General features: G+C 42.5%; 1 protein-coding gene across 1 annotated transcript in view; it reads left to right on the forward strand.

Annotated features, from left to right (window-relative positions):
- The first annotated feature begins 1,048 nt into the window (after positions 1–1,048).
- Positions 1,049–24,846, forward strand: part of LOC124555774 (endothelin-converting enzyme homolog) — a 400,218-nt gene continuing 376,420 nt past the window's right edge. Inside the window, exon 1 of the mRNA XM_047129822.1 lies at positions 1,049–1,170. Within this exon, the coding sequence (XP_046985778.1) occupies positions 1,159–1,170 (12 nt within the window). The 5' untranslated portion in view covers positions 1,049–1,158. The remainder of the gene's footprint in view (positions 1,171–24,846) is intronic.

Below are 24,846 nucleotides of genomic sequence, written 5' to 3' on the forward strand. Positions count from 1 at the left end.
AAGAGGTAGAGGCATATATGACTAGGGGTAAGATAGATACTGCCCACAGGAAAATTAAAGAGACCTTTGGAGAAAAGAGAACCACCTGTATGAATATCAAGAGCTCAGATGAAAAACCAGTCCTAAGCAAAGACGGGAAAGCAGAAAGATGAAAACAGTATATAGAGGGTCTATACAAGGGCGTCTTTTTCGAAACCCATGCTGATTCCTACAGAGTAGATTTCTAGTCTCCAGAAAAGTCATTATACTCGAACATAATACGTGCTCCAAAATTCTACAACTGATCGACGTTAGAGATATAGGTCTATAGTTCTGCACATCTGTTCGACGTCCCTTCTTGAAAACGGGGATAACCTGTGCCCTTTTCCAATCCTTTGGAGCGCTACGCTCTTCCCACTGAAGATAGCACAAGAAGTGCTGAAACATTTTTGGGTAAAGGAAAAACAAACAAGCTGTGCCTGCATAAGGCGGAATACCTCTCCAGTTCTCCTGAGTAAGCACAGAGAGGAAGAGCATCAACATCCAAAAAGATGATTATCATTATTGTTATTATTGTTCCTTTCCGAGGAAACATGATTCGTTGCAGCAATGCAAATGTTTGGTGAAAGATAAGAAAAAAAAGAAAAAGACAATACTAACACAGTACAGGCAGTGCCACCTTAAGCGGCTGCGCTAACACCGCTGCTTAATGGCTGGTGCTCTGTTATGGTATTGATCTGTCTTGTTAGACTTTGAACTTCGATTTGTATGAAACACTTGAGAAGCACGTCGTACTAAAGCAATAATTGTTACATATGAGTACGTTGTACAATCGTACGAAAGATGAACAAGTTGCTATATTGTCGGAAACTGACTGAAATGAGCAAAATCTGCCTCGTTTGTAAGTGCTACGACGTAGCAGCATCCTCGTATGTTTCGGATTCATTGCATACGTTCCAACATTACGTATGGGGGCGCAGAAGCCGTTAATCGAACTCCCGGTGGAGCATGCGGCCGTGGCGCCGGCCGGATGGGATAGTGCGCAGGCACCGCTGGAAATGCTGTTCGCGAGCGATCAATACGATAATATTCCGGCACAGCACAAGGGGTAGCGCACCTGCTTCTTTGCCATGAGTCACTCTTCGTCGTAACTGTGACAGCAACACAACGCCACTCATCATGTCAGTCAAAGTAAGTGCAGCACTATTTTCTTATTAAATCGTTACATTGTTTACGTCGCGCTGTGACGACTAAAGCATGCCAGCTGGCGAGTGTGCGAGTCCTGAGTGAGTGCGTCTCAGAATAGCGTCTAGTCATCGATTACTTATGCGCTTCGTAGTTAGTTTGGAAATTTGCAAATGCTTTTAAAACTTTTGTACACAGTTTACTGTGATCCGAATTTAGCGCCATGTGACTTCTTTTAGTGTAAAGACGTACGTTTTTCCTCGGCCCACCGGCGATAGTTTTGGATTAATAGCATGGCTCACTCTGCGAACAGCATAAAAACACTACTTCAGTTGAATTCTGTTCCGGTAGCAAAGAATGTCGCTTTCTGTTGATATCAGATAAGTTCAAGGCTATAGACAGACTGTGCAAAGAACTTCGCAATTTTTGAATAGGTTTACGCTATATGCTTTATCCTTTTGTTCTCTTTTGTTATTTTGAAATACTAATTTTAAATTTCAGCGCTTATGTGCACGTTTTTGAATATTTTGGATGGTGTAATAGCTTCGTGTAAAATGTTACCCTGGAATCTGACCTGAAGTGTTGGTAGTAAACATCTCAGGTTTCCGGTGTACAAGATATAGCTCTAAATTCCACGTTTGAAACAGTAGAAAAAACGACAATTTATTATCCAGGTCACAACTTTCGTCGCAGAGTCGGTGCAGTTAACTCTCCGAGGTACCTTATTCTGGTGCAAGTGCTTTGTCACAGCTGAGACAGCACCTAGCAGACTTTCTTATAGGTCTATAGATCTTGCGAACTGTTCTAGAATTATGTTTATTAACGCCACGTGGTGTATCAATAAGATAGCGGTGACCGTCGTTTTAAAAAATTATTTAATGTTACTGCAAATCAGCTGAGTGGAAGTCCATTACAAGTATTTCACATTCTCTTGTACTCCAAATTTATTTCTTCTGTGACGTGTGAGTGTTTATTGGCTTTTGTGCGATTTCTAAGTGCCTGTTGCTTTCTTTTATGTGCAAGTAGTATTTCTGAGAGAAAACGTCTGTTCAATGTATGTGTGTCTATCATTGTAACAGCATCATTAACGTTGTTTGAAATATTGTCAAAGTTAAATGAGCAATTCCTTCGCTTATTAATTGCAGCTGTGTATTAAAAGGCATTTCATATGTGATAATAGAATTCTGAGTCACATCTCACAGCTGTGAATAAAACCATTAATTTATTATAGCTTAACCATTGTATAAAGTTACTTCTAGATGTTTTCCTTTGAAAAAATACAGAGGTTTTAATTTATGACGTCAAAACCAAACTGTAGCGCTTGCTTTATCTGTTTCACTTATGTTAAGGCATATGCTCTTACATTCGTGAAATATACTCATTTATGTTTAAAGTACTGAAAAAGATTTCACTATTAAACTGACCACATAACTTCATAATCTACTGACAACGTAAGAATACAATTACTTATATAATTTCGATCTTACTGAAACATATTACGGTTCAAGATACAGACATAGGACATCATTGGTGATAAACCAAAACATATTACAGATGGAGCGTAAATCAAATGAAATATAATATCGTGTCCAAAATATGTTAACGGAGAGCGTTGAAACTATATGGAATAAAAAGACTGCTGAATATGAACTTGTTACGAAAAAATTGGACAAAATATTGAAACAAAATTCCTCCCAAATCATTATTTCGAACGAAGTAAAGAACATCCTTCGAAAGAGGCAACATTAAGCGTAAATCGATCTCCAGTTCCAACAGTGAAACGCGTTGTTTCTGTATTACAGTCCTCGGAATGATCAATAAATGTATAGAGCTTAGCGACATTGATTTTCAGTGAAAACTTCGTTTATTCCATTATAGATGTGTCCATGACAGAAAACAGATCTAAACTGTAGTGTAATCAAGGCAGTTCGTGCAATTATATTCTTCAATCCAGCGATTGCAAGAAATGTCCGTATTTAAATGTGTAGTTAAAAGAAAGTGACTTACAAACGCAACAGTCATTCTGCTGCAACACTGACTTGAAGTCAAATGTAACAGTTTTATGAAACGCAGCATTTATCTCCTCAATAATAGTTTTACAGAGGAGTAAGCTGCGGGATTCCAGCTTTCTAATGAAATCCATGCACTTAAAATCGCCTCACTTTGCTGTTATTAGAATGTGACCTCTCTCTCCCTTGTTTATTATATCTCCGATAATCATCCTGTAGTCGACAGGACAGTAAACTAGAATCTTCACTCCTTTCTTTTATTGGATAATTTTAGTTTGAAGTAACAGTGTTAATGAGTTCAGTAAATTGAAGGCAGCGTTAATAGTACTCGTAATTCGGCTGTTAAATATCCAATATTTTTTTACACTTTGCTTAGTGCAAATAGCAAAATATACCGTTCACTAAAAACAAATAATTAACATCACACTTACGAGATAGCACACGAAGCTGGAAAATTGTCTGTTTCAGTTTTCATTCTACTCATTCTGATCACCTGTCTCCTCAACAATTATTCCATCACTTTCACCTTACAAATGAAGGGTCCAGGGAAAGAATGAGTTAAGTAATTTTTTTCATTTTTTGGGTTTTCAGCAGTATATTAAAGCATGGAACAGACCTAATATTTCCTACTGTAGTAAGTAGTTAAAAAACAAGACCAGTCGTACTGTAAATTAGGTTTGACAAATTGCAGTACAGGGAAAGAGTGAGCTCAGTCCATATGAAACAGGGAAATAAAATGTTCTGTTCAATAAGTGCTGCACTTTAAATAATTATATAGGTTGCAGCCCTGATAAACAGCTCTAGTGTCTGAAATTTTGCGAAAATACAGTTATGGAACGCCAGTCATCAAATGATGCCTGTAGTGAAAGTATGGAAGGAGAAACATTGCCGCTTATCTGAGGTAAACAGAAAGATTAATTTAACGTCTCATGATTGGGAGAAAACTGTCATTGTAGGCTACAGTGCTTTGAAAACGCGCCTGAAGAGACAAGACAAAATATTTTAAGAGAATTCAACTTGATGGAATCTGTAGATTTACAGAATGCTTATCTATGTTGTCTCATGACTGTACTTCCAATACAGCGTAGAAGGCCTAGGAAAGGCGAATGTGAAGCAAGATTTAACAATGCAACCTATAAGTACAGAGTTCGACGACAAATAGGGCACTGGTCGAAAGAAGCTGTAGTTTGTCGTAAGCATTTATAGCAAAGTACGGCATACCAAAAAGTAAGATTCAATATTTTGTGTCTAGTGTCGAACTGTTGGGAGTACCCCTACTGATAAGAGAGGCAAACAGGAGAACAGGCCCTGGGAATTAAGTGATAAAACAGTTAATACCATTAAGCAGCATACTGTGTCCCTATCCGAGCAGAGATAGCCATTATGGGTTAAAGTATACCTCTCTGAGGAACTAGGTATAAGTAAAATGTTCAATTTATTCACAGAGCCTTACCAACAGGTAAGGCATCTTACGAAACATGTAGACACATATTTAATACGAACTTCAATATTTCCTTTGGATGGCCCCACGCAGATACATGTAGTGTCTGTGGCGAATATATAGCCAGAATGAAATGCCTGGACCGGGAAAACAAAAGTGCACTGAAGTAGTAGAAGACTCAATTGAAGAATTTTAAAACTTTATAAGATTATCCACATATTTCCAATAAGAGAACATTCTTATTTGGAATGTTATAAAAGTATGGGGCTTATAAAGAAGAAAGCTCATACAGAAGTTCCCATAGATTAGCTAAATCTGGAACTTTTCGCTAATGCACAGCATTCCTGAAGCACTTGTACAAGCAGAAGTGACCTTCTCCTACACTGCTGCTCTGTAATCGGCTCATCCAGCTGAAGGATCCAATGGACTAGACTTTGATTTGACTGAGTTTCATTATACTGGTAAGACTGTAAGATAATCTCCAAACCTTGATTTTTTTAGCATGATATAGTTTCAAATTATAAAACGTTATAGTTTCAGTCCATGAGAAATACCTGGATTTGCAGATTTTGAAAAATTTCTGTGGGACAGAAGCACAAGAATATTATGACAGTCTTTCTGTTGCTTGAAGTTCTCACAACAGAACAGGCAACCTTGAACTGTTTTTTAAGTATAGTTTGAGTCCTACTTCAAGTACTAAGGGAATAAGCAATACTTATGATACCTTGAATTCATGGACTCACTCATTGAATAAGTTACCCTTACACAACTTCTACACTTGTAGCAGCGAAAGTTTGAATAAATACCTTATAATATTGTTATATATTTACAAAATATTAGTCAAGCTTTGTAATTTTGTAAAATAATTGTATTTTGTTGCATAACTATAAAATGAAGGAGGGATTTAAAGAGAAATATTAATGTCCTGTAGAATTTATAAAACAGGACTTAGCTCATTCTTATCCTGGACCCTCCCAATGAGAAAGTTAGGAATCGGTTGTGTAGCTGAGCTGTGTTCTGAATTGTGAGCTTAGGCTGTTAAGTTAAATGTTTAACATTTGTGAACTATAAATTGGAGAGAGTGGCATCGTTTATGAGTTCATACATTTGTTTGAACAAGTTATGGTGCAACATTCGTAAATGATATGTACCCTACTCTTCTCTCTCTCTCCATCTACTGTCACCCTCATTCTGTTTCTGTTCCATACAGAAGGAAACATTTTCCAATCAATTTCCAGTTTCAAAAATTGCTGATACATAGTCGTGATGCAAGCCTCTATTGTTTTAATGACATGGAGTGCCTACATTACATAATCATTGAATTAGTAGCGTTAAACAGTTTGATTGCATTCCGATTCTATAACGTAAGGATTACAGCACAAAAAAATATATACTTTTGTGGTATTCTGTGTTTTGTTGAAAGACATTCTAAAGAGTCCACCTTGGTTGTTGCTTACACACATTTACTTCAATAAAACACGCGCAATTGGCCACTTTCGGTCTTGCTTGCCATTTTCAAGTGCTGCAGGTGCCAACATATTATTTTTCCTGTACTGTAATTTCATTCCCCTGCCCCATATGGGCATGGGAGGGCTAGCAGCGGCACAGTCCACCGCTCTTCAGCCAAACGATTTTACAAAATACATGAAAGGGTAATGCTTACAAAAAAAGAGGGGGATAAAAGGAGGACATAAAAAAGCAGGAGATGGAGATGAGCAGAAGTTAAAATATACACTAATATGGGGACATGCACAGGGTAACAGTTAAAAAGTCGACAGAAAGTTAAAAGAACACAGCTGGCAAGCCTTTGTACACTTAAAATCACTCGAGTCAAACACAAGTTAAAAGTTGGCCACAGTATAAAAATCACACGAACAAACATGGACTATATATGGGCCGAGCACACAATTAAAGCCGTATCACTGATGATACTGTATAATGGCACCGAACACAACACTAATGCAACACACTTTTTAATGCAGCATACTTGATAATGAAGAAAAACCTGGGACAATCTGCCAGGGTAGGGGACAAGGGAGAAGGGAAAAGGGAAAAGGAGGTGAGACGGAGGGGAGAGAAAGGGGATGAGGTGTGGGGGGGGGGGCGCTGAAGGGGGATTGGGGAGGGAAGGGATGGGAGAGGAAAACAGCTGAGGAGGGAGTGCAGGGACTCAGGGGGAGAAGGAGGAAAATCCGCTTTGGGGAAGGAGGGGGAGGTGAAGGAGGGCCCTGGGTAGGTGGGGGTCAACAAGGTCAGGTTACAGTTGGAACGAAGGGTAGATGTCATGGCGAAGTTCAACATCTGGGAGGGGGGGAGAGGTGTGCTGGAAATTGCCCTGATGAAGGAGATGGAGGGTGTAGAGGTGGAGAGATATAGTTATAGAGGCACAACAACAGGTCGGGGGGTGGAGAGGAAGGAGGATACCAGGGAGTGGGGGGTGCCAACATGTCATACTATCCAATTATTAAACCCCAGAAATGACAGTCTTGGAAGCGAGCACGGAACATGAGAGTGCATAGTTTTGAAACTGAATGTTTCCACAGAAAATGGGCAACGCCTTTTTGTCATCGCTAATTTCGTCCAGATTTATGGTATACTAGCTGAGTACTCGGTGTTTCCTGGGTATATATTAGGTTCATTAAAATGAAATCTGGTCAGTGCATTTACCTTTGCCTTACACATAAGGTGACACCACATAACTGTGGCTATGGTGGCGCCATGTATTGACAGAGAGACTAACGCGTGTGCACTGTTTGATGTTGCATAGTGCCAGTGTGGTTTCACACCAAAGAGAAGATGGTCACACAAGTTACTGTCCACTACCGAACATGCAGACGAGTAAGCAGGAACAACAAGGAGTGATTCGATTTTTGGTGGCGGAGGGAGTTGGAGGCAGCCAAATGTATCGACAGATGGAGGTTGTGTACGGTGAGTACAGTCTGAGTCGTTCAAGTGTTGTGGAATGTGCGAACGATTCCTTGAGGGGCGTGAGTCACTGGAAGACGATGCTCGTCCTGGACAAGCTCATCGTGTCATCACACAGGAAATGGTTGCGGAAGTGAATGCTTTAGTCTTGGACAACCGCAGAATCACCGTGGACGAGGTCCATCGATAACTGGGTATTAGCGTGGGCAACCGATGACGAAATGTGTGACTGCGTCTAGGTCTGGATGTGACAGCAACCCACTAGCTTCTTCAAGGATGGAATCGACCAGGTAGTGTCACAGTGGGATAAATGTGCCAACAGTTTTGGATATGTGTATGTTTTGAGTATGTATGCTGTGTATAACTACATGTTTGAGTTAATAAAATCATTACCGTTACTTTACACTAGTGATTAGGTTTCATTTGAATGCCCCTTATATACATTCCATTTCTGTTAGTCTATCTGCTCCTCATGGCTCCTACTCTCTGTCCACCTCTCCTGTCCCCCTCTCTGTCCATTTCCTTCTAGCCCCTCTCTCTGTCCATTTCCTCCTCACTCCTCTCTTTCTGTCCATCTACTCCTCCCTTCCACCTCTATCTCCTCCTCCCCTCTCTGTCCATCTCCTTCTCGCTCCTCTCACTGTCCATGTCCTCCATCCCCCACTCTGTGTCCATCACTTCCTCCCCGTCTGTTCATCTCCTCCTACCCTGTCTATCCATCTCCTCCTCTACCCTTTCTCTGACCATTTCCTCCTCGTCCCTCATCTGTGTCCGTCTCTTTCTCCCTCCCTGTGTGTCCATCTCTTTCCCCTGCAATTCTTTATCTAAGTTATTACCCTCACCCCAACAGGAGGCTGCTGATTCTTACCCCCACAGTATACCAAGTTTGACTGAAATCGATCAAGGGATTTTGGAGGAGTTTCATCCGCGGATTTTCCCACATAAGCACATTCCACATACATTAAATATATTTCACACTTACTTGTACAAATATTTCACCTGTTTCTATAGCGAATTTCGCCCAACAGATTCGTTTACACTCAGCTCAGTGTTTACGACGTCATACCTCCTGAACTGTGTGTTGTATAATAGTACAATTTTGCAAGTATGCGAGTACTGTCTGCAAAGTGTATCGTGGTAAAGAAGTAATAAATTAAATCGTCATGCCTGATGTGGTAGTTTTACTACAAAAATGTCATAAGCGGTAAACTTTTTTCTCTCCTATTTTTGTGGGATGGGGAGGGGGGTCACCGAGGAAAGGTTTCGTGAAGGTCTGAAATTATGGTTTGTTGCAAGTAACTAAGTGCTCTCATTCTCAAATACTGCATAAATAAAGTCTGAGAACTCACGCGTCTTGGGTTATACTTCTTTTTCACACCCACCCCTTTGAGAGATTGCTTACGGACAGGAAGTGATAAGTGTAGCAAGGTTGTTTGAAATCCGTCGGTTTAGGAGGAGCTGTGGAACGTACATACATATATACATACATCCATTTTTATAATATATGTGGATGTATGGATGTTGGACTTAACAAGAAATTGTCAGAAGTGGGAGCTCAGATGGCCAAGCGCTTATGAAAGATAGCATTTTTGGCGAGGGTAGGCCGAGGCTTGAGTCCTTTATGTTAGAATAGTTTCCAGGCAGCGGTCGGCGCAGCTGAAAAAAAAAAAAAAACAGGACTATAATCCGAGAGTCGTGGGGTCGAATCCCTATGCAGAAACTTTTTTTTCAATTTTTACGTTACTTACACTACAAATAACCCTAAATGATGTTCAGTATATTGTATTTATTAATATTGTCATACAAGTCACGAAAAAGAAAGTCAAAATAAAATTTTGAATCGCAAATAAATTTCTAGGAAGGGATTTTAATGCGTACAGCAGAACTTCGCACGTAAAATTAGATACTTGTATTATTTTACAGTTGATGATTTACCCCTTGCTGGGGTGCTATTCACCGTAAAAAGAGGGTAAGCAGTGATTTTCTAGGCATCTTGCATACATTATAAACGCCTAATTTTTCTAGTTACATGGTTGTTTTCAAGTTAATATAGAAAAACAAACTTGGTTTCCATTCATTATAGGTTCTCTTCCATCACAGTTTCGCAGTAAACCACACGCAACGGCCGGCCGGAGTGGCCGTGCGGTTCTAGGCGCTACAGTCGGGAGCCGAGCGACCGCTACGGTCGCAGGTTCGAATACTGCCTCGGGCATGGATGTGTGTGATGTCCTTAGGTTAGTTAGGTTTAATTAGTTCTGAGTTCTTGGCGACTGATGACCTCAGACGTTAAGTCGCATAGTGCTCAGAGCCATTTGAACCATTGAGCCACGTGCAACGCACCATTTCGCCGTACGTTGGCGAGGATGGCTGGTTATATACAATGGAATGTATTTTGATGCAGTCTTCTCGGGATATGATTTGCTTTTCTCTCTATGAGATAAGAACAGTTTTGAAGGTTTTTGATCAAATTCTTTATGTGACGATAAAAGTAGGAATCGTAGGGTCGCAGTAGTTTCTGAGGACTGCTCAAAGATCAAAATGAAACTAAACGAATACGACGCTCTGTACACTTTAATTACAATGGTTCTTTGAAAAATTGTTTGCTGAGTCCTGGTGGACGCTGCAAGTACAATCCTTTCTGGGAAACATATTAGCAGTTCTCAAAACTTTCCTTTGTCTTTTCTTTTCATGCCTTTTACGAAAATATTAACAAATACAATATAGTGAGCATTATTTAGATTTATTTGCCGTGTAAATAACGTAAAAATTTAAAGTAAAGTTTCCACATAGGGACTCGATCATACGACCCTCGGATTACCATTCTGCACTCTTTCCGCTGCACCAACCACCGTCTGGAAACTACTTTAACAGAAATGCCTCATGCCCCTCCCCTGCCGGGCCAAAAACGCTATTTTTTCCAAACGATTAGTCATCTGGAGCTCCCACTTCAGACACAAATCGGTGATGACAAGTAGGCGCTGTATCCTCGTGAGTGCAGTAATATTTATCACTGAAAGCTGTGTCACGTCATAAACCATAGTTTGTGCTCGCTGCTCGCTTACGTTTTTAAACACCATCTGTTACTCTTGTCCGTTGTGCTTCCTGCGCGAGCACATAATGTGATTTATAACGTGGCACTAGTTTGGAGGACAACTATTACAGCGCTCGGTAGCCATTCTGTTTCTAAATTTGGCACTTGCACGTTATGTGCTCGCTCTCACAACTGCTGTAATCGGATAATATTACGTGTTGGCGCCCTGTAGCTTTCCACAAGTACCACCCAACAGATTACTAATTTGTACCTATAACCGCCTCCCCCCCCCCCCCCTCCGCTACAGAAAACCGTACGTTTTTCGTGTCTGGCTATTTCCTCTTTTCAAACCTTTCACGGAGGAAACAACACTGTATATTTGTAATCATCTCTTCATTAATTTTTTTTTGAAAATTTTTCATCTATAAATATGTCTTCATTCATATTTTTGTAAAATCTCTAGACTAAAGAGTGTGATACTATACCACTGGTGGCCCACCACACCTCCCCATATGGGGCTATGAGGATGAAATGACAATAAATTAAAAAACAAAGGATATGTTGGTACCTACAGCACTTGAACATGACCTGTAAGACCGTATTTGGCCAACTGTGCGCGTTTTAATAAAGTATGTGCGCGTAAGCAATAGCCTAGGCGGGAATTTTACAGCGTGTTTCAACAAATATATGGTTGTGGTACCCCAGAAGAAGGAAATTATCCATGTTCTGTGTTCGTGTTATTTATTGCTGTTTTTTCGACCTGTGCAGATTGCATACGATCATTGCAGCCGTGGTCACAACGTCATCACTGGCTGCAGCTTAATGAATTCTGAGGCATTCTGACACGGATAATTAATTTACTTATTAATCTTCGATCATTACTCTACCACCCATGAGGTACCAATTCAACACACACGTAGCCCTCGGGAATGGTCTGATTCTAGGTAACAATTTTGCGGCAAAGTAGAAAAGTACACGAAAAATAGACGAAAAATAGTTACGTCCCACGTAATGGATAGCACACATTTCCTCTCTTGTGATGATGGCGACTCGTCGTGGGATGGACCATTCATGACTCAAAATGCATTTTAGACCCATCTGTTTCCAGCTGCCTACAACTCATATATATTGGTTGAGACACATTCCCAAACGTAGTTAATTATCTCGACGGAACTGAGCTTAGTGGCCTTGGGGCAGACAAGTACACTGACGCCCTTGTAGTGATCGTCTAATTACTCTGACACTGAGTTTGAGAGAGTTTGACGGTGGGGTAGGGACGTACTCGTCCACTGCTACCACCCTGTATACCGATTTGTATCGAAACTCCTCTATCAAGGCGCTCTTTGTTCATGCTATAGCAGACCAATGGTACTGTTCTTAGACTCATATTTATCTCTATGCCCTACGACGTACCATTGTTTGAGATGTTCGTGTGAGATGGTGGCTTCTGTAGCTCATGGTGACTAGAATATTTTGAATGTTATAGCTGCAACCATGTTTGTGCAGAGCAATGACAAAACAAATGGTTTGCGCTATTTGTGCCGTCTGTCCGCTATCACAATCCGAGCTGGCTGATGGCGATCCTCACCCAACACTCGTCGTTGATGGCAGCAGCAACTGACATTGGCGAAATGATGGCGAAGGAGTATTTACGGTAGATTAGATAGAGAAAAGAGAAGCAGATGCATGAATATCAAGAGCTCAGATGGAAAACCTGTTCTAAGCAAAGAAGTGAAAGCTGAGAGGTAGTAGTTGCTATTTTGTAGAAATGGAATAGGACGTAAAAAAAGACGAGGTGTGAGATATGAAACTGCGAGAAGAATTTGTCAGAGTACTGAACGACCTAAATCAAAACAAGGCTTCGGGAGTAGAGGACATTTCGTCAGAACTACTGACAACCTTGGAAGAGCCAGCCATCACAAAACTCTTGCATCTGTTGTGCAAGATGATGAGACAGGTAAAATACCCTCAGACTTCAAGAAAAACGTAATAATTCCAATCCCAAAGCAAACAGGTGCTGAAAGGTTTGAACATTACTGAACTATCAGTTTAATAAGCCCTGGTTGCAAAAAGCTAACATGAATTCTATATAGAAGAATGGAAAAATTGATAAAAGCCGACCTTGGGGAAGATCAGTTTGGATTCCGAATAAATGTAGGAACACTCGAGGCGATACTGACCCTACGACTTATCTTGGAAGATAGGTAAAGGAAAGGCAAACCTACGTTTCTAGCATTTGTAGACTTAGAGAAAGCTTTTGACGATGTTGGCTGGAATACTCTCTGCGAAAGTCTGAAGGGAGGAGGGATAAAATACAGAGAGTAAAAGGCTATTTACAGCAACCAGACGTCAGTTATTAGAATCTAGGAACATGAAAGGGAAGCTATGGTTGAGAAGGGAGTGAGACAGGGTAGTAACCTATCGCCAATGATACTCAATCTGTACATTGAGCAAGTAGTAAAGGAAACCAAAGAAAAGTTTGGAGTAGGAATTCAAGTTCAGGGAGAAGAAATAAAAACTTTGAGATTTACCGATAACATTTTAATTCTTTCAGAGACAGTCAATAACTTGGAAGAACAGTTGAGCCGAATGGACAGGGTCCTGAAAGGAGGATGTAAGCAGAACGTCAACAAAAGCAAAACAAGGATAATGGAATGGAAGTGAATTAAATATGATGCTGAGCGTATTACATTTGGAAACAAGACACTTTAAGTTTTGTTATTTAGGCACCAGAATAACTGATGATGGCCGAAGTAGAGAGGATATAAAATGTAGACTGGCGATGATAAGAAAAGAGTTTCTCAAGAAAAGAAATTTGTGCACAACGAATATAGATTTAAGCGTTTGGAAGACTTTTCTGAAAGTATTTGCATGAGTGTAGCCATGTATGGGAGTGAAACATGGACGATAAACAGTTTAGACAAGAAGAGAATAGAAGTTTTTGAAATGTGGTGCTACAGAAGAATGCTGAAGATTAGGTGGGTAGATCACCTAACTAATGATGATATACTGAATAGAACCGATGAGAAAAGAAATTAGTGGCACAATCTGACTGGAAGAAGGGATCGGTTGATAGAACACATTCTTAGACATAAAGGGATCACCAATTTGGAATTGGAGGGAAGTGTGTGGGGGTAAAAATTATAGGCGTAGACCAAGAGATGAATACAGTAAGCAGATTAAGAAGAATGCAAGTTTCAGTAGTAGAGATGAAGAGGTTCTCGCAAGACAGACCAGCATGGTGAGCTGTATTAAACCAGTCTTCGGACTGAAGACCACAACAACAACAACAACAACACAACAACAATTACTTTATTTCATGATGTATAGGTGACTTGTACCATTTTTACATGATAAATTGGGACGAGTCACAGTACAGTCTGCCTATACAGACAGTGCACCAAATATCTTCATTACAATTCGCCTATTCAGTGCTTTTACCTTGCCTAATTTATAATTCAGCATTAGACATTCGCATGCCTATAAGCACTGTGAATTCACTAGTGCACTGTAGTCTTTTAATGTAAGGTCTCTAACCTAAATGTCTTTTATTGTAGTTATTTGTAGCTATCCCACACGAAATTCCCATCCTGTGTATACCTTTTCCCTACGAAAAATTCTTATGAATTCAGCTCTTGACCTACTGTTTCGAAGTATTATTGTCTTTACATTCTCTATGAGGCATTGTTGTTATTAAAACAAATAAACATTGTCATCGAAAAGGAATGTGCTGGTCTGATCGTTAATTATTCTAAAGATTGGTATGTATCGTTGCATTTGTGAGGCTAACATGATATAAGGTAAAATCAGATGACAGGTAGTTTCTTTCAGTGTCTTTGTTTTTCGTCCCAAGTTTGGTGATAGGAGTATATAATCTTTTAGTTTTCCTTTCCAGATCCTTACAATGTTCTCCGAGACACAGTTAAAGCTGGGAGGAGATAGGACTCCACTTTGCCTTCAACTTGTGATGATTTTGAACTATGTGGCGATTTCATCTAAAACTTTACATTTAAAAGTGACAGTCACATTATAATAATAATTATTATTGAAGTCATTTGATGAGTCATCGTCCTTGGTTAATATTTATTTAATGTAGGGACCAGTATAACACTAACTAAGCATTGTTACTGCCATTTTCATTCACCATACTTATCAAAATATGGAAGCTAGTAATGCATCTCCCACGACTTTGCTGATATCAAAGGCCTAACTTCTAACAAAGAAATCACAAAAAATATGAAACGGAGCGAGTATGGAACGTTTGAGTTTGTTGATAGCTTCATTTATTTCTAGTTGTGCAATGGCAGAGTGCAGTGGGATAAGTTGATGGATATCTTGAAAAGGAAGGGGGTGTATTTAAAGGAGAGAAGACCGATTACAAATATGTATTGAGTCAGAAAGTGGAGGTACGTATAGGAATCGAGACTCCGGAAGATAGCAAGATCGGGAGAGGGGTGAGACATGGCTGTTGTCTCAACACATCGAGGTCAGAATGGCGCTGGCGAAAGACCCATTTCAAAAGTAGAACTGAATCTTAGGTGGTTGTTTGAACATAGAAATAGGGAAGTGACTTGCGAAATGGCTGGTATGGAGAGTGGTCTTGTACGGGGCAGAAACATGGACACTGAGAAAGCACTAGGAGAGCAGAATTGAAGATTGTGAAAAGTGGATATGGCACGGAATGGAGAAGAGTACCTGGACCGATAAAGTCAGGAGTTAGGAGGTACTGAGATGTGTTGCAGAAGATCAGAGGATGTTGTTGACTGTAAAGAATAAGAAGCTAAGCTGGATAGTACATAATTTGAGACGAGATTGAATTCTAGCACAAGCAATTGAAGGTTTTATTCTGGGGAAGAGAGGGAAGGGCAAAACAAGATACTAGATGCTGAATGAAGTCAGTAGACCGCACAGAGGGTACCGAAGAATGAAGAGGAAAGCAGAGGACAGAGAAGCACGGACGGCTATGAAGTCTAAACGTGTCGGAAGGCAGATAACCAAATGATGATGACGAACAAATGTTCCAACATCTAGATGCAACTCTGTTCTCAGATATATTTCTCTTCGTCATATTACGAACAATGATTTGAAGCCGGCTGGAGTGGCCGTGCGGTTCTAGGCGCTACAGTCTGGAACCGCGAGACCGCTACGGTCGCACGTTCGAATCCTGCCTCGGGCATGGATGTGTGTGATGTCCTTAGGTTAGTTAGGTTTAAGTAGTGCTAAGTTCTAGGGGACTGATGACCTCAGCAGTTAAGTCCCATAGCGCTCAGAGCCATTTGAACCATTTTTGAATCATTTGAATTAAAATAGTCTGTTGTTTTAGCCGCTCCCCCCTGCCCCCCGCAATACTTCTCTGCAATTAACCGTTTAAATTATTTCACAGAAATTTCTATCTTTTAGAGTGCGTATAACAGGATTTTACTATGAAAGATTTGTGGAAATAGACAGTACATTTTCCTTTAACAGACTAGTATACTTAAATTTTAAATTTTGGTTGTGCTGATTATTTAGGACATTGGACATTTATCTTGGAAGAAAGTTTTGAAACTCCTTTGATTTCAGTTGACCGTTGTTTAGTTAGCTAAATCACCTCTGGTGAGTTGCGAGATAAGTTGGGAACGAGGGGAGGGAGTGCGTGGGGAAGATTGAGTTTGTTAGTTCGACCAAATAAGCATTAACATCTGAAAAGTTGTTTTCACTGTCTGAGAGAGCTCTGCTATTTGAATATTTACATCAACTGCCTTTACTCTGCATTTGATCCTTCCCACTAGTTTCTTCCTACTCGTAGGAGATGTTGGCAGTGTGGTAATGAATGCTTCTGCGTTCTTCTCTCGCTATGTTGCATCGGTAACTTGCTTAATGCCTCCTGGACTTCCGTCGATTTGTGGACAACTTTCGGTAACGTAAGCCCCATTCCCTTGCGATTGTGTTTGCAGTTATCGGCAATTTGGACCAGTGGAACACATTTCCTGTAGGCAACGGTTTTATAAGTGCTTTTCCAAACGAGTAAGCAAAGCTTGGAGGCAGCGTAGACTTTAGCATTCGTTTTGCTTTACCTTATCGTATGTTTCTGATTGCTTCTTAATTCCTGAATTTTCAACACTGTGGCGGTTAGCTTGTATTCACTGCTCCACACGAGATCTGTATTTACATCTCCTGCAGTTCATTTCTTATTTTCTTGGCAGAGGGTGCGCAGTACCACTTTTAGGCAATATCTCGACCTTTCCACAAACGAACGGCACATGGCAGAAATAAACACCTAAATCCTTCTGTGCGAGCTGAGATTCCTCTTATTTTATTACCATGGTAATTTATCACTGTGTAGGTGGGCGTCAACAAAATATTTTGCATTCGAAGGAGAAACTTGGTGAAAAATTTTGTGGAAAGATCTTGCAGCAATGAAAAACGGCTTTGTTTCAGTGAGTGTCACACCAGCATGCTCATCACATCCATGACACTCTCCCCGCTATTTTGTGATATTACAAAACGAGCTGCCATACTATGAACTCTTTCGATGTTCTCTGTCAATCCTAACTGGTAAAGATCTCATACAGCTCAGAACATTCTAGCACAGGGGCGTAGTATAGGCAATCTGTTCAGTAGATTTATTGCATCTTGTAAGCGTTCTGCCAGTAAAACGCAGTCTTTGATTCATCTTCCTCACAAGACATTATTTGTTATTGTTCCAATTTAATTTGTTCATAAATGTAATTCCTCGGTATTTACTTGAATCTACAATCTTTAAATTTGCATTTTTTAACTTATGACCGAAATTTAATGGATTCTGTTTAGTACTCATGTGGAAGACTTCTCATTTTTTATTGTTCAGGGTCAACTTGCATTTTTCGCATCGTACCAATATCTTGTCTAAATCGTTTTGTAGTTTGTATCGATCTCTTGATGACTTTAGTCGACAGCAAACAGTTGCATCATGTGCGAAAAAGCTAAGAGGACTGTTCGCATTGTCTCCCAAATCGTTTGTATAAATTAGAAACAGCAGAGGGGTCTGTAGCACTTCCTAGGGGAACGCCAGGTATCAATTAGGTTTCACTAAATGCTTTCCCGACAGTTACTACGAACGAGGTCCATTCTGACAAGAAATCACGATAGCAGTCGCACAATTGAGACCACACTCCATATGAATACTCCACTGGAATAGAAGGGAGAACCGATAGAGGTGCTCAAAGTACCCTCCGCCACACACCGTCAGGTGGCTTGCGGAGTATGGATGTAGATTGATGTAGATGTAGAAGAGCGCAATTTGGTTACAAGCTGCTTATGAGGAACGGTGTCCAAAGCCTTCTGGAAATCTAGAAATACGGACTCTGTGGTGTCACCGCCAGACACCACACTTGCTAGGTGGTAGCTTTTAAATCGGCCGCGGTTCGGTAGTATACGTCGGACCCGCGTGTCGCCACTGTCAGTGATAGCAGACCGAGCGCCACCACACGGCAGGTCTAGAGAGACGTACTAGCACTTGCCCCAGTTGTACAGCCGACTTTGCTAGCGACGCCACACTGACAAATATGCTCTCATTTTCCGAGACGATAGTTAGCATAGCCTTCAGCTAAGTCAATTGCTACGACCTAGCAAGGCGCCATCACCAAGTTATATTGAGATGATAATACTGTATCAACAAGACGAATGTTCACCAATTGTGGATTAAAGTTAAGTATTCCAGCAGCTACGTACTTTTCTTTATAGCATTCATTACGTATCCTGTTTCAGGCCTCACGCCAGCCTGCGTGAGTTTAAGCGCCTGCCTTTCGGCTTCCTCTCATTGTGCCTAGGCTGTCTTGCCTAGACACAACAGACTCAACTAGAAATCTCCTGTCAATAGCACTTGTTATGATGACGACGAACGAATCGTCGCCAATGTGAATGACTGGTGGCCAATGCTAAATAGAAACATACAAATCTCTTCTTTGCATGTACAGCAGGTTTGTCAGTGAAGTCGATAAGGAGTTGGCTGCGTGGTCTGGGTCTACAACGACTAAAATAATTAGAAGTTGTTGGTAAAAAATAATATATTGTACTTAAATGATGGTACAGGAGTCTTCATAGTCAGGAGGAATATAATTACAAACAGAGAGGTATAGAGGCCTCACATGGGCCATACTTTAACTAAGCGCCTTGTTAAATGTTGCTTTCTATCAGCTGAAGGCTATACTACTTTCCTACTTGACGTTCCGAGCAAGAGTAGTCGAGCGCACGCTAGAGACTCGTTGCATGTCGCGGAGCGGCGCTAGCGTCGCTAGTCTCGACTCGATACTAGTACGGACCGCGGTCGATAACTGCAACCCCTAACAAGTGTGCTATCGAACGTTTGATACCACAGCACTCATCACTTCGTGTGAATAAAGGGCGAGTTGTGTTTCACACGAACGATATCTTCTTGATTCCGTGATATGTTTCAATAGATCATCACCAACACCATTGACACACTTTGACACGGACGTACAGGAAGATTTTGTTTCTTGTTCTGACCACATATGGGTCCGCCATTACACTGAATCGTTGTGGGCCCAAACATCCGGAATTTGGAAAACCTTGATTTGATACGGTATAATAGGTCGTACCTCGAGGCGGATGTACCCAGCCTCCACTTCTTTGGGTAGCGCAGGCGTGTTGCAAGTTAAAATGAATTCTTACACTTTCACAAGTTGAGAATTTACTTTCTTCATTATATTCTTGACTTCCGTTACTCTGTTTTTTGACTATTCTTCCTGCAACTCTTTCACGTTGATATCCATGATATTACGCTACGTCGCAAAACTTGTGTAAATGTCGAGTATGTTGTGAAGTTTGCGAGTGATAGTGTAGTCATCCACCGGCCTCTGTGACCGAGCGGTTCTAGACGCTTCAGGCCGGAATCGCGCTGCTGCTGCGGTCGCAGGTTCGAATCCTGCCTCGAGCATGGATGTGTGTGATGTCCTTAGGTTAGTTAGGTTTAAGTAGTTCTAAGTTTAGGGGATTGATGACCTCAGATGTTAAGACCCGTAGTACTCAGAGCCATTTGAACCATATGATAGTGTAATCATCCAACGTCTTTGTACTCGGTAATTTTGCTCATTGTTTGGTAGTGGCAGTCTCTTTCTGCCCACTCAAAAAGTTATGAACTCGAGCATATAAACCTGGCTGCCCTCGGCTTTGGTCACACGCACGGGACATATGCTCCTACAATTTGCCGCTTTGTTTGGATAGGTCATAGAACAATTGTTGTAAATCGCCTCACAGCATGAAAGACAGCAGATTATGGTTAGCAGAACGGGTATATCATGTTGCTGGATTTCCTCGTCCAGTTCACCGTCCATTAAACGACTGGTTTAGATACTGTAGTACGAAACGTAGAAAATTGGATGTAGGCTTGCCACATCCGTTTTCATTACTCATAGACGATATTATGCTATAGAGAGGGTATTTTATGCACAGAAACTGTCGATAAATAGCCCTTGTTAAAGCGGAATAAGGCAATCAGCCGCTTCAGTTGTAAATTGTTTTTTATTAGTTCTGGTTGCGGGAGATTTTAAGTTCATCTTCAGGTGTGCGACAACCGAGGATCGCGTGGCCGCGCCGGCCTGTGTGGCCGTGCGGTTCTAGGCGCTTCAGTCTGGAACCGCGTGACCGCTACGGTAGCAGGTTCGAATCCTGCCTCGGGCATGGATGTGTGTGATGTCCTTAGGTTAGTTAGGTTTAAGTAGTTCTAAGTTCTAGGGGACCGATGACCATAGATGTTAAGTCCCATAGTGCTCAGAGCCATTTGAACCATTTCGCGTGGCCGCCGCCCACTGAACGCTAGGCTGCAGGCAGGTGACCGCCGCACGTGAGGCCGAGGCACGTTATGTTGGCTTCAGTTCCGGCGGCCGCCTGCCCGCAGCCTAGCGCTCAGTGGGCGACGGACGGCTCTTGCACACCTCAAGACGGGCTTGTAATTGCCACAAAGCGGGCGTATTTTTGAAACAATACTTCCTACCAAATCTTATGCTTGTTAAAGTGACTGATAAAGTGTACGACCCTATGAAATTCCTGCCTACGTGATTACTGTGGCAACTTGTTTTTCCACTCCTTGTGAATCCCGGTTCATCTGTAAATTAAAGTGCATATTGTAAGTTGCAAATTTTACCCGCCAGGGTAGCCGAGCGCGCTAACGCGCTGCTTCCAGGACTCGGGTAGGCGCGCCGGTTCCGGATCGAATCCGCCCGGCGGATTAACGACGAGGGCCTGGATGTGGTTTTTAGGCGGTTTTCCACATCCCGCTAGGTGAATACCGGGCTGGTCCCCACGCTCCGCCCCAGTTACACGCGTCGCAGACATCTGAAACACGTCCGCAGTATTTCGCGATTTATACTAGACGCTGACAGGAATGGCATCCCCAACACTAACACTGCCAAATCCGTTGCAACCACGCTGACCCTGCGATCGCTGCAGGACTATGTAATGAAAGAAAGAAAGAAAGAGTTGTTAGCTGCAAATTTTCAGCTCTAAGCCTTAGAAGCAAATTTTGAAACTTTGGTCTGCAAGCTGGCGTTTTGGCCTGAGTCTACACTGAAGCCCCGAAGAAACTAGTATAGGCATGAGTATTCAGATACAGATATTTGTAAACAGGTAGAATGCGGCGCTGGGTCGCAAAGCCTATATAAGACAACACGTGTCTGGCTCAGTTGTTAGACCGATTACTGCTGCTACAATGGCATGTTATCAAGATTTAAATGACTTTGAACATGGTGTTATACTTGGCGCACGAGCGATGGGACACACAATCTCCGAGCTAGCGGGATGAAGTGGGGATTTTCCTGTACGACCATTTCACGAGTGTATCGTATCAGGAATCCGGTAAAACATCAAATTTCCGACATCGCTGCTTCCGGAAAAGGATCCCGCAAGAACGGGACTAACGACGACTGAAGACAATCGTTCAACGTGACCGAAGTGCAACCCTCCGCAAATTGCTGCAGGTTTCAATGCTGAGCCATCAGCAAGTGTCAGCGTGCGAACCATTGAACGAAAAATCATCCATATGGGCTTTCGGAGCCGAAGGCCCACTCGTGTACCCCTGATGACTGCACGGCACAAAGCTTTACACCTCGCCTGCATCCGTCAACACCGATATTGGACTGATGATGACTGGAAATATGTTGCCTGGTCGGACGAGTCTCGTTTCAAATTGTATCGAGCGGATGGACGTGTACAGGTATGGAGACAACCTCATGAATCCATGGACCATGCATGTCAGCAGGAGTTTGTTCAAGCTGGTGGAGGCTCTGTAATGGTGTGGGGCGTGTGCATTCAGAGTGATATGGGACCCCTAGTACGTCTGGATACGACTCTGACAGGTTACACTTACATAAGCATCCTGCCTGGTCACCTGCATCCATTCATGTCCATTGTGCATTCCGACAGACTTGGGCAATTCCAGCAGGACAATGCAACGCCACACACGTTCAGAATTGCTACCGAGTGGCTTCAGAAACACTCTTACCAGTTTAAACACTACCGCTAGCCACCAAACTCCCCAGACATCAACATTATTTAGCATATCTGGGAGGCCTTGCAGCGTGCTGTTCAGAAGAGATCTCCAATCCCTCGTCCTCTTAGGGATTTATGGACAGCCCTGCAGGATTCATGGTGCCAGTTCCCTCCAGCACTACTTCAGACATTAGTTGAGTCCATGCCACGTCGTTTTGGGGCACTTCTGCGTGCTCGCGGGTGCCCTGCACGATACTAGGCTAGTGTACCAGTTTCTTTGGCTCTTCATTGTATAAGAGACATGGATAAAGTAACAGCTCATGCAGAAGGGAACACACGACGTGGTTGATGTCTGCAGCAACTGCAGTTCCTGTCAACTCGTTCTAGGATCATCTTCTACCAGTCGCAACATTCGCTCTCACGTGGCTGGCGTGCAAACTGTTCGAGGTTTACCGTGATCTCTTGCATCTGTAGCGAACGTTACCGTGCCTACAAGTCTTTGATATAGCTCGCTGATTTTTTTCAGGTAGAATGCAGCGTTTTGGATATCGTTCGGCGAAAATACACTGATAAGCCAAAACATTATGACCACTGCCCTCTGCAAGGCTGGATGCTTCCTGGTGTCTTTGCGGGCACGTGACGCAGTAAAAAGTATGTAAGCCTAGCAGCGATCCTAGCGAATATATGCGCTGAAAATGGAGAAATCTACTGATATAAGTGACTTTGCCAAAGGGCAGATTACTATTATTCAGAGCCTGTGAATGAGTATCTCGAAAACGACGAAGCTTATCGAATATTCACGTGCTACTGTCGTGAACATGTACAGAGAGTGATAGAAGGGCAGTGAAACTACCACTAGGCTCTAAGTGGTTGGACGTCCATGACTCTTCACAGAACGTGGGTTCAAAATGGTTCAAATGGCTCTGAGCACTATGGGACTTAACTTCTGAGGTCATCAGTCCCCTAGAACTTAGAACTGCTTAAACCTAACTAGCCTAAGGACATCACACACATCCATGCCCGAGGCAGGATTCGAACCTGCGACCGTAGGGGTCGCGCGGTTCCAGACTGAAGCGCCTAGAACCGCTCGGCCACACCGGCCGGCCAGAACGTGGGGTTTGGAGGCTTGTCTGCTATGTAAAGTAGGAAAGATGGCGATCTGTGGCACCTCTGGCGAAAGAACACAATGCCGGTGGACGTACAGGTGTTTTGGAGCACACCATTCAGCGCACATTGTTGAACAAGGGGCTCCGCTGCAGATGACCCTTGCTTGTTCATATGTTGGCCCAAAGACATCATCAATTACGATTTTACTGGGATCGGGATCATTGAGATTGCACCTTGTATCACTGAAAACGTGTCGGTTCGTCGGATGAATCACGTTTCACCAGGTCTATGGTCGTCTTCACAAATGTCATCATCCAGGCGTGCGGTTGCTCGAAACGTGCACCGCGTCACGGGCGGATGTTGGTGGGAGCAGCATTGTGCTATGATAGACGTTCTCCTGCGTTTGTATGGGACTTGTGGTAGTAACCGCAGCTGCTTCCCGTCATGATTGATGTATTCCCTGACGACGATTATCTTTCAGCAGTAAAATTGTCCGTGACCCGAAGCCATAATCGTGCTACAGTGGTTAGAGGAGCATGATAGTGAAATCACGTTAATGTCTCGGCCACAAAATTTGCCTGATGTGAATCCGAGGGCTCCCAACTGCGTCGCTATCGAGGGCTATCACGGCGTGCACAAGTCAGCGGTCAGTTATTTAGGGGAATTACATGACACGTGCGTAGGCACCTGGTGCTACATAACTCCACAAATCGACCAACGAACTATCGATGATACGCAGAATCGGTGATGTATTTTGTTACAGAGATGGCCCAACAAGCTATTAAGCCGGAGTTCATAATGTTTTGGCTAGTCAGTGAATAACTCCGTTCTGTAGATTTAGCTGAACCGTAGCAGAGTACCATGCTTGCCGCTTTCCAGTTGGAATAAGACATCTCCAGTTGGTTTACGTTGTTCACACTACTACAGGTGACAGATGTAGCTGCTATGACTGACATCAACACTAACCGGTGGACTGAGTAGAGAGACAAACAACCAGTAATAAATCAGAAATGAACAGCAATAAGACAGCCACGTCACTAAGTACTGAACATTCTCGACGTAAGTAAAATGGCCCATATCTCAAAAAAGGTATGTTTAATCTACACTCCTGGAAATTGAAATAAGAACACCGTGAATTCATTGTCCCAGGAAGGGGAAACTTTATTGACACATTCCTGGGGTCAGATACATCACATGATCACACTGACAGAACCACAGGCACATAGACCCAGGCAACAGAGCATGCACAATGTCGGCACTAGTACAGTGTATATCCACCTTTCGCAGCAATGCAGGCTGCTATTCTCCCATGGAGACGATCGTAGAGATGCTGGATGTAGTCCTGTGGAACGGCTTGCCATGCCATTTCCACCTGGCGCCTCAGTTGGACCAGCGTTCGTGCTGGACGTGCAGACCGCGTGAGACGACGCTTCATCCAGTCCCAAACATGCTCAATGGGGGACAGATCCGGTGATCTTGCTGGCCAGGGTAGTTGACTTACACCTTCTAGAGCACGTTGGGTGGCACGGGATACATGCGGACGTGCATTGTCCTGTTGGAACAGCAAGTTCCCTTGCCGGTCTAGGAATGGTAGAACGATGGGTTCGATGACGGTTTGGATGTACCGTGCACTATTCAGTGTCCCCTCGACGATCACCAGTGGTGTACGGCCAGTGTAGGAGATCGCTCCCCACACCATGATG

This window comes from Schistocerca americana, chromosome X (assembly GCF_021461395.2).
Source record: "Schistocerca americana isolate TAMUIC-IGC-003095 chromosome X, iqSchAmer2.1, whole genome shotgun sequence".
Lineage (NCBI taxonomy): Eukaryota > Metazoa > Arthropoda > Insecta > Orthoptera > Acrididae > Schistocerca > Schistocerca americana.